The sequence below is a fragment of the Engraulis encrasicolus genome, chromosome 17, assembly GCF_034702125.1.
Source record: "Engraulis encrasicolus isolate BLACKSEA-1 chromosome 17, IST_EnEncr_1.0, whole genome shotgun sequence".
In the NCBI taxonomy this organism is placed as follows: Eukaryota; Metazoa; Chordata; class Actinopteri; order Clupeiformes; family Engraulidae; genus Engraulis; species Engraulis encrasicolus.
Genome location: NC_085873.1, coordinates 423892 through 433891, shown reverse-complemented (window position 1 = coordinate 433891; position 10000 = coordinate 423892). Strand labels below are relative to the sequence as shown.

The following is a 10000-nucleotide window of genomic DNA, read 5'->3' as shown; positions in this document are numbered from 1 at the left end:
AATGGTACACACGCTTGATTTCTTTAAACAGTACACTGTCTGTCAAAAGACATCTTGATAGTTCTGTTGACGTTGGCTGACATGGGGCAGCGGCGCCCTGGCTAGCTGGCTAGCAGTGTGTTGGGAACACCGGGGGCAAAATTAACATGGTCAATGAGAAAACAGCGACTGGACTGTCTTCCGTGAAGCTACTCAGATAACTTCAAAGATGAATAAAGTCTGCTAGACCATTCTTACCTCTGCCTCGCCTTCCTCTAAACTCCGAAGACTCCATACTACCAGTCCCTGGACCAGGAGAATTGTTAGTGCCGCGGCAATAGCGAGTTTGTATCGTCGGAATATCCGCTGTACCCGAGTGCTTGCCACCATTTTCCCCTGTGCTCTGCTGTGCAGTTAGCAACGAGTGTTAGCAACGCAGGACTCCTCCAAGGAGGAGGAATCGACTCAACACGTTTGAACTCGAAACATCACAGACAGAAGTTCCCTTTCATTTTCAGCCGAAACGACAACATATGATCAAAACTCATTATTTTGCTCAGTGGACAAGATGAAAATGCCATTCTTATTTATTATGCATCATTAACAAATTAATTTTTTGTCCTATTATGCCAAAATATAAACATTTTGCAGTAGAAGTGAAGACATGCGTTGAATAATGATGACGAAGCAAAGCAGCATAGTAGTAACATTGAACAGTGATTCCTGCAAACACATTGATTCATTAGGCTACAGATAAACAAACTTAAAAAAACATAAGTCATAGCTTTTGTTGAGGCAAAGGGTGGGAGTATAAGGTAAGGTGGACGTGGCCTATCGATTCTATTGTTGTGTTCTCTATTGTGATAAAGTTATGTTAGAACAGTTGACATCAAATAATTCGTTTAGTTTACGCACTCTCAGGGCCCTCAGACGAAGCAGTATTTTCGCATCCTCGCGCTTCAGGTTCTGTCCAGCAGGTCGCGCCAAAATCCCAGTGCCGAGGCCCCGCGCTGTCACCTCTGTGCGTCTCCAAGACAACCGGCGACTCTTGTCGGAATGCAGCGCCGTGTCCTGCCTCATCAGCAAGACACAAGAACCAGCAAAGCATGAAGACAAAGCCCCGCTCTAAATTTGTTAAATGCGAATTCGGTGTTTATGTGCTTTGCCTTGACTGAGAAAGATGGACGAGTTAGAGTGAAAGTTAAGGCAGTGACTGGACAGACGATATTGTATCTCGTCAGCCACTTTCCTTTAAGACCAAAGCAGGAAGTGTCCGCCTCTGTCCTCTGTGGTCCTGTCCCCCACGTCTAAAAAAGAGAGCGCTTTTCAACTGCTCCCCAGTCCTCGCCCAGACAGCGAGCCTGGCAGAGACAGAGCGACAATGCGTGCCGTGATTAGGATGCAAGCTTTGGCCACTTCTCTCACCCTGGGCCTCCGTGGAATGAGACTGTGAAGAACAACAAGACCCTCTTGCGCCCAGAACTGTCTGGCTTACTGTCTTTAGTTGAATGTGAGAAACCGAATTGGGAGTTTTTTTTCTCGCTCTTCTGCAGAGATGTCCGCCACGGCCAACTCCACAGGGACTCCCCAGATCACGTCGTATGAAATCAGCGCCCTTGTGGCCTCCAGTAAGTTTTGAAGCCCATCAGATTTTATTGAGTGCATCTATTATTTTTAACAGGCATCTGCCTCATAGTCAGTGCACAGTGATGATAAATGTGGGGCAAAACATATTTTACATAGCCTACTTAGTTAAGGGTTAACCCTAAATATTCTCTGTCTCAACTTGGCTAATGATTATTTCCCCGTGATGCCTACCTTGAATTGAGGATACATTTAACTGGAAAGGCCTATATTTAACTGGCTCGTTATTATTATGGTGACAGGCAGCAGTTGTTATTAGTTGTTAGCTTGTTGCGGTTGTGTTTGTTTCCCCTGCAGCGAGTTTGGGGCCGCTTGATCTGCTAATTGGCCTCGTTAGTCACGGTAATTTATTAGGCCACGAAGAAGATGGAAGCTAGCTCTCAATATCTGAATTATCCACCCCATAGGTCACACTTATTAGCAGTGTTGGGCAGTTAATGCATTACAAAAGTAACGAATTACTGTAGGCCTACTACTTTTTGCTGTGATGCAGTAATGTAAGGCATCACAGGGCAAAACTCTGTAGTTACAATGCTTAGTTACAATGCTAAATAACTTGAGTTACAATGAATTACAATAACAGCTGTACATAGTATCTGTTCTTATTAGGCTGCACCAGCCAGTGGACCTAAGTTATCTGAAATAAGGCTATGTGGTTATTCTCCAGGCTAATCACACCAGCAAGAACATTGATTGAACATTACTGCCAGGCCGGCCCAGGGCTCTAAATTAACACCTGCCAACCGGCCGAATGCTGGTGAAAATCCAATTTGGCTGGTAGAACATTTACCACCCCCTTTGAAATGAGTGTCTGTTTTGGTCAGTAAGCATCCACTAGCCATTTAGGTTGATGATTAAAAAAGTAAGTAAAGTGTACTCAATTGGGCTATTGCAGAATGTGTCCATACCATTGTGTCACACAGAGCATATTTGTTAGTCAAGTTTGCTGGGTGGCTTGGCTGGAATCAAACCTGTGACCCCCCCATAAAGAAATAGTTTGTAAATGTCTTTGTTAAGCAACTTAATTAATTACATTCAGGGGACCTCGTCAAGATGGTAGCTGTTTTTGTGAAGGTGGCCGCCTTAACTATGAAGTGGTATGGGAGTAGGCCTAGTATTACATCACAGCAAATTGTTATTATCAGTACAGGATATGGAGCAATGTGGCGTTATGTGTCTTGCTTAAGGGCACTTCAGCCATGGAGTGAGATAGGTCAGTGGAAGGGTGGGATTGGAACTGGCAACCTCTAAGGCCCATCTTCTTAACCACTAGGCTACGACCGCACCGCAGAAGAACAGTTACTTAATTGATCCCCAGGAGAAATCACTGCAGGTATGGTGAGCATTACATGCCAATAGCTATGTAGTTTACTGTTGAACAGACTGGGAGAGCAGTGCGTAGTAGTGTAGAGAAGAGTAGAGAAGGAAGTAGCTGACATGTAAGGGGTACACGTGTGTGTGTGTGCGTGCATGCATGTGTGTGTTTGTGTGTGTTTGTATGTGTGCGCGCACACCTGTATGTGTGTGTCTGTGTTGATTTATTGAACATGTCTCTCACTCTCTCTCTTTCTCTCTCTCTGTCGCTCTCTCTATATACAGTATGTCTGCCTCATGTTCTCTCTCTCTCGCTCTTTCTCAATTGAATTCAATTCAAATATGCTTTATTGGCATACCTGTTTGTACCAGTGCTGCCCAAGCTTACAAAATCTCTCGCTCTCGCTCTCTCTCTCTCTCTCTCTCTCTCTCTCTCTCTCTCTCTCTCTCTCTCTCTCTCTCTCTCTCTCTCTTTGTCTGTCCCTCTTTCTGCCTCCATCTACCTCTATCCCCCTCACCCTCCATCTCCCCCCCCCCTCTCTCCTCAGTGTCGTGTCTTCTCTTCCTCCTGGTCATCATGCTGTTCCTGTTCCTGTTCCATCATCGAGAGCCAATTTGCTGCAAAGTCACACACTACCAGGCATCTCACACACACCTGGTAAGGCGACTCGCATGCATGCACACGCACAGCCACACACACACACGCGCGCGCACGCACACGCACACATACACACACACTCTACCAGCAATCACACACACAGACACACACACACGGAGTCCGATAAGGAGACGCACACTGGTAATAAATAGTACCATTCTCTGCTCTTGGGTATGCTTCCCACTGTGTGTGTGTGCGTGTGAACGCGCGTTTGTGTATGCGTGCACATGTGTGTGTGTGTGTGTGTGTGTGTGTGTGTGTGTGTGTGTGTGTGTGTGTGTGTGTGTGTGTGTTTGAGTAAGTAATGCATGTTGGCATGTGTCTGTGTTATCATCAGCATGTGTGGTCACCTTAGATCCCCAGGATGTGCCAAACAGGATATGAGGTCGCAGGAGACAGGAAGAAGGAAGAGGGTCTCCATCTAAAGGCCATTTAACTCTGCTGCCCTTCTCTTCTTATATATATACTTCCTCCTTCTACACAGCAGTGTGTGTGTGTGTGTGTGTGTGTGTGTGTGTGTGTGTGTGTGTGTGTGTGTGTGTGTGTGTGTGTGTGTGTGTGTGAGAGAGAGAGTGTGTGTGTGTGTGTTTATGAGTGTGTATTGGTGTGTGGGTGTGGTGGTGGTGGCTTGGCATCCAATCTCCTGAAAACATTGTGGTATGTACCTCATAGAGAGTTTAAGCTAACATATCCTGGTGTGTGTGTTTGTGTGTGTGTTTGTGTGTGTGTGTGTGTGTGTGTGTGTGTGTGTGTGTGTGTGTGTGTGTGTGTGTGTGTGTGTGTGTGTGTGTGTGTGTTTAGCTTTCTCCATCTCTCTCACTGTCAACCCAGCTCTCTCTCTCCCAAGTCTAGATGTTTTCAATGCCCTTATCTCTCTCTCCTTCTATTCTTCCCCTTCTCTTTCCACCTCCACACCTCTATCTTTCTCTCCCCCTCCATCTCTCTCTATCTGTGTTAGCCATTTTGTGGAAAAACCCAGTACAAAAACAGACATCTCCACCTATTCTCTCTCTCTCTCTCTCTCTCTCTCTCTCTCTCTCTCTCTCTCTCTCTCTCTCTCTCTCTCTCTCTCTCTCTCTCTCTCTCCCTCCTCCTGTTATCAGTGGTGAGTGTTTGATGGCGATGATGATTGAACAGGAAATGAGGTCAGCTGCGGGGGGGAGCCACAGGCCAGACAGGAAGTTGTCAGTTCATGTCAGATGGAGAGTGTTTAGATGTGTGAGAGTTGAAGACAGAGTTTTTACACCTGTGTGTCTGTTTTTCTGTGTGTCTCTGTGTTTGACTAGAAGAATGAGCTTAGTTGCCATTGAGGCGCATTAGTCTATTTTATTGCCGAGGAGGTTATGTTTTTGGAAGCGTTGGTTTGTCTGTCTGTCTGTTTGCTTCTCTGTCTGTCAGCATTTTGATTCTTCACCATTACGGGACAGGGTGAATTTTGACATTTGGAATTTTGTTTCTAACTCAACAAAAACAAGGCAGAACAAAAAATTAGGGTGTAACATAGTCGAGTGTTCTATGGCAGAGGTCTGCACTCTCTTAGTGCATTTCTAGTTTTTTAATACTAAGGGGACACTGACCGCCTTATGATGAGGTCAAGGGGGTGTTTGTTCAAAAAAAGGTTGAGAACCATTGCTCTAAGGGATGATTTAATACTGCAACATATACTGTGATGTACATACTGATATATAATGACTCCTCAGAGCTTCAAGCTAGCACGGAGAGGGAGTTCATGTCAACTAAGCCTTTTGTCATGCTAATGTCGATTTTCATGGATCCTACACAGGACTTCAACCCAATAGTCTATCTACCAGGTAGATTATCTATAGTATGGACCGCTGTGAGTAGGCTACACTGGGTAGATAGCACGGTGGGAAAGAGAGGCTAGTGGCTAGGCTTGAGTTAGTGGTTAACTTGTGCCCCTTTCATGCCGATGAGATCAGTGGTAATCTGACTCACTATTTTCTGGAAAAAAAACTACTACTTGATAATAACTCAGCTACTTGATAACAACATTCTTATGACATTACTGAAGGTAGTAAGTAACTGATTTTGGTAACAACAAGCTAAGTAGAGAAATATTCATAATTCTATTCAAAAACTCATCTGAAGAAGGTCTGAACGTTTTGGTTACTGAATGCAGAATGAACACATTCTACTGCAAGATGAGGACCTTAGCATTTCGATGCTTCGATGTTTTTATGTCCTTCAGAGGTTGAGATACAGCATTTAGGCTTTTACAGGCTGAGGGCACCTCAGAGAGACTGGATTATACTCCTAGAATCTCTGGGCACCTATTCCCAAAATGGGCTATGGCATTTAGCAGGCGTTTTTTTGTAGGTGCCTTAGGAATCAATTAGTTAAAGGAGCAATCTATCATTTTTGGATATGTCTTCATTTTACACCTCCCCTCAATTTAAATACCGGTAATTTAGTTTTACTTTTCTCAGAGTCTTCCAGCTGAGTCTGGTGATATTAGGCTACTTCTTAACCTGAATCGGATGAAAAATTAAATGGTACCAGCAGTTCCCTTTCAGTTTAATGTTACGGTAACATGCTAAGAGAAATATCAACCGAATCAGAGAACTGCTGGAAGGACAAGAGAAAGGTGAGGTAGGGAGGTGTAAAATGCTGGACTTTGCCTCTATTTCAGTGCTTCCCAAACTTTTTCACATGACGTACCCCTTGGAACACTTAATGTCCATCCGCGTACCCCCAAAAAAAACAAGCAAAAAAAAAAAAAAAACTGGAGCTCTGCATCACATGTGAGTCGTCTGCTACATCTAGCCTGCCTGTGTCAGCGTTTAATTTTCAAGCTTGACAAAAGCAACACAAATAAAAGCAGAGGGAGGGGTCGCTTTCGAAAGAAGGCATAGGTTTTTTTTTGTTCTCCCGCGCCGTCAGCCGGCTTTAATAGGCTATTAACGGCTGATGATCAGCATTCAATGTAACGAGGATGGACTTCACAGATTTCCTGTTGTGAAGGGTGCTTGCTGAATAATGCTCAGAAATTACATTGATTTTGGTGCTCTTGTGCATATAAAAGACGACGAGATTGTTATCTATAAAACACCACGTCGCCTGCAGAACGGAGGTATCAGCTGTCAATCAATACCGTCAATCGCGCAAGGAAGAGAGAAGGAGAGGGAGAGACAGAAAGTAGTTTTCCAACTTAGTCCTATAGCTTTCCAACGTGACTGCTCTGGTTTTATTCATGTTCAGTGTTCCGTGCCCGTTTGACCGCGCCAGGTTAAACGAAAGTGATTTGACGACACGGTCACCACGGTCACCAAGTGCTCTTATCCAGCCATAGCCCAATTTGCGCGAAAGAGAGTAGGCCTACTATAGCTATAGCGGCCAGGCACGCACGCAGCATTCACAATGAAGGATGGAAATTACTTCTTTGATGTGGACAAGACATTTGCGCATCTCAATTCGGAGGGAAAATGTTGCCTTCTGTACGCGCACAAGTCAAACACCAAAGTGGTCCGTACGTGCCAGCAGGTGGACCGCTTTAGAAAAGAAAAAAAAACATCTTGTTGTAGGAGCCCTATACTTGGCGTAATGTAGATGACTGTCATGAAGACAATTATATATTTATGTAGGCCTAGCACATTTTAAAAATGTAGGCCTATTGGTTATGCCAGACTAGGCATACATTTTCCCTCCTATGACCATGCGAGCAGACGCGCAATGAGAACATGGCGTTTCCTACATTCGTATTTATTAGTTTCCCCCCCTCACCTACAACTTTGTACATGCATAGTACAGTGCTGGGACTGATTGCTAGGTTACTTTTTTATTGTATTAGGCCTACGTTGCCACTATTCTTTGCCATTTTTTTTTCTTCCTGCATTTTTTTCTTTTAAATTCCAAATCTTTTCCCGTACCCCTTGCAATGACGTCGCGTACCCCTAGGGGTACGCGTACCCTAGTTTGGGAAACACTGCTCTATTTCATCTTGCACACTAAGGTGACTCATATGATGATAGTCTGGCAATCTGGAAAGCAATCATATAATATAATATAATATAATATAATATAATATAATGAGCAAAAACCATGGAGGAGAGAGAGGGCAGGAGGAATAATCATGGTTGAGAGAGAGGGCAGTCACAGGTTAGCGGCAGTGTTAATTTCGTCAACCACGACGATGACGAAAATATTTCGTCAACGCCCCTTTTTCCCTTGACGATGACGAGACGATGACGCACTAAAAATTGCCTCAAGCAAATCAAAATATGACGAAAATAAAAAAATATTTCCGTCAAGGAGACTAAGACGAGACGAAATTTACAAGCCATGGACGAATGGACATTAAAAATATATAATTATTTATAATTGATTTGTAATTTGTAATTGTAATATAGGCCTAAGTGTCTTGAACTTCATAGGTGATTGCGCGCTCACGCTGTGTTGCCTCGCTTGTATCTGCTGGCAGCCAATGCATGGCGCGGCTCAGTCAGTAGTTCTGTAGCCTAGTAGTTCAATGAGTCCATTCAAGTTGAGTTTAGGTCCTAAAACATTCCCAGAGAAAGAGAAAAAATAGCCGACGTTGAGGGAAGTGTTCATTTTGAAACATGTTCAACAACCCTCTTATCCATGACGAAGACATGTGTTTCTGCAGTAGGTAATGACAGTCGCGCCAATCCTCCTCTGATACAGTCATTCTAAACCTCCTCGAGCTTCCACTATTCTCCTTTTCACTTAGGCTGTCTTAGCCCGGCGTTCGTTGTCTGTTCTTTTTTTGTAATGTTTGCTATATTTGTTGTTTAACCATATGAGTAGGCAGCAAGCAAATCATGAAGGTCGGATTTGTGAATTTATTTAAATCAGTCACTGCGGGAACGCACGCCAGCAGGGGGAAAGTTGGCCTGTTTAAAGTAACAGAGGCACGGCTAGGCTACTGTAGCCTAGTTTTGAAAAGAATCAATGGATGGGCGATTTAAGCATAAGGAGTTTTAAACTGTTGAGATTTGAAACTTGTTCTCGTCGAGAGCAACACTAAAAGACCCAAGGAAGTCGACAGCATTTCCGTGCGTCTTCAGCGTCTTCCTAAGTTCCAAAACTCTTTCCAGGTCATGCTTATCGAGCCTCGACACCCCCGACAAACAAAACAGCATAAGTGTTTAAATATTTGTATGTGCGTGTCCTTTCTATCGTCCAGTCTGCATACCCCTGCCTAACTATTTTTCCTGGGACTTTTGCAGGGCATACGAAGTGTGCTCGCGCAATCTATTTAAGCCTATTCCACACATGCCGCACGAGTCATTGTCGTTCTCTGCTCGCATTGCCAATTAAAAACAAAAACCGCTAACTTGCATAGTCTAACATCAGCAGTATTTTATCTGACTCGTGGTCATCGGGAAGCCACTATCAGGGAGACTTCTTGAACTTCATGTGTAACGGAGGCTAACTAGCACAGAGTTGGCGTGGAACGTTGGTAAACCTCCCTCCGATAGCCTCATACAGTCTCGTGCCGTTGGGCCGAGAGAGATGTCTGGTCTTCCCACTGCCGGCAATCTGCAGGCTTTAAGTCCCGCGGTCAGGTGAAGAAGAGCATGTAGCTTCCTCCGTGATCAAAAACTCAAAATGAAATATAATATGCAGCAGTTTCTAATGCACGAGAGAGAGAGAGAGAGAGAGAGAGAGAGAGAGAGAGAGAGAGAGAGAGAGAGAGAGAGAGAGAGAGAGAGAGAGAGAGAGAGAGAGAGAGAGAGAGAGAGCGCAGACTGCACCTGGATGTGTGTGTGTGTGTGTGTGTGTGTGTGTGTGTGTGTGTGTGTGTGTGTGTGATGGTCTTTTGCTCTATGATGTTGAAATTGATTTGGGTTTTGGTGGAAAATGACCAAGTAACAAGGTGAATATTTGCTGCAATAGGCAATATTAGTAATACTTTGTGAAATAACAATAGCCATTGTAGGTTATTTATTTTACACAATATTGACTAAAATGACAAAAAATTGAAATGTTGACTAAAATTTGAAATGTTGCCGAAAATGACTAAAATTTGACTATGACTAAAATTGATTTTCGTCATTTTGACTAAGACTAAGACTAAATTGGGAAGGCAATGACTAAAATATGACTAAGACTAAAATTGATTTTCGTCATTGTGACTAAGACTAAGACTAAATCAAAAAAAAGCTGACGAAATGAACACTTAACGGTTAGGGAGTTGTGCCTGAGGGTTGGTTCCCTGGTTAGATTTCTCAACACCGACAGGTGGGTGGGGGAAAGTGAATGATCAGTACTCCACACACACACACACACACACACACACACACACACACACACACACACACACACACACACACACACACACACACACACACACACACACACACACACACACACACACACACACACACAGGTGAGTTGGGGTAATGAGTAGCCAGTGCTCCCCCA

The 10000-nt window shown here is 43.9% G+C and overlaps 2 protein-coding genes across 3 annotated transcripts in view; one reads left to right on the top strand and one right to left on the bottom strand.

The window, feature by feature from the left end:
* The window catches only part of xylt2 (xylosyltransferase II), a 20504-nt gene extending 20129 nt beyond the window's left edge, over positions 1-375 (bottom strand). For both annotated transcript variants that reach the window (XM_063221502.1, XM_063221503.1), the window contains exon 1: positions 238-375. In XM_063221502.1, the coding sequence (XP_063077572.1) occupies positions 238-369 (132 nt within the window). In that variant the 5' untranslated portion in view covers positions 370-375. The remainder of the gene's footprint in view (positions 1-237) is intronic.
* Positions 376-1479: 1104 nt separating this feature from the next.
* Positions 1480-10000, top strand: part of si:ch73-364h19.1 (uncharacterized) — a 20146-nt gene continuing 11625 nt past the window's right edge. Inside the window, exons 1-2 of the mRNA XM_063221048.1 lie at positions 1480-1607; positions 3486-3595. Of these exons, the coding sequence (XP_063077118.1) occupies positions 1535-1607; positions 3486-3595 (183 nt within the window). The 5' untranslated portion in view covers positions 1480-1534. The remainder of the gene's footprint in view (positions 1608-3485; positions 3596-10000) is intronic.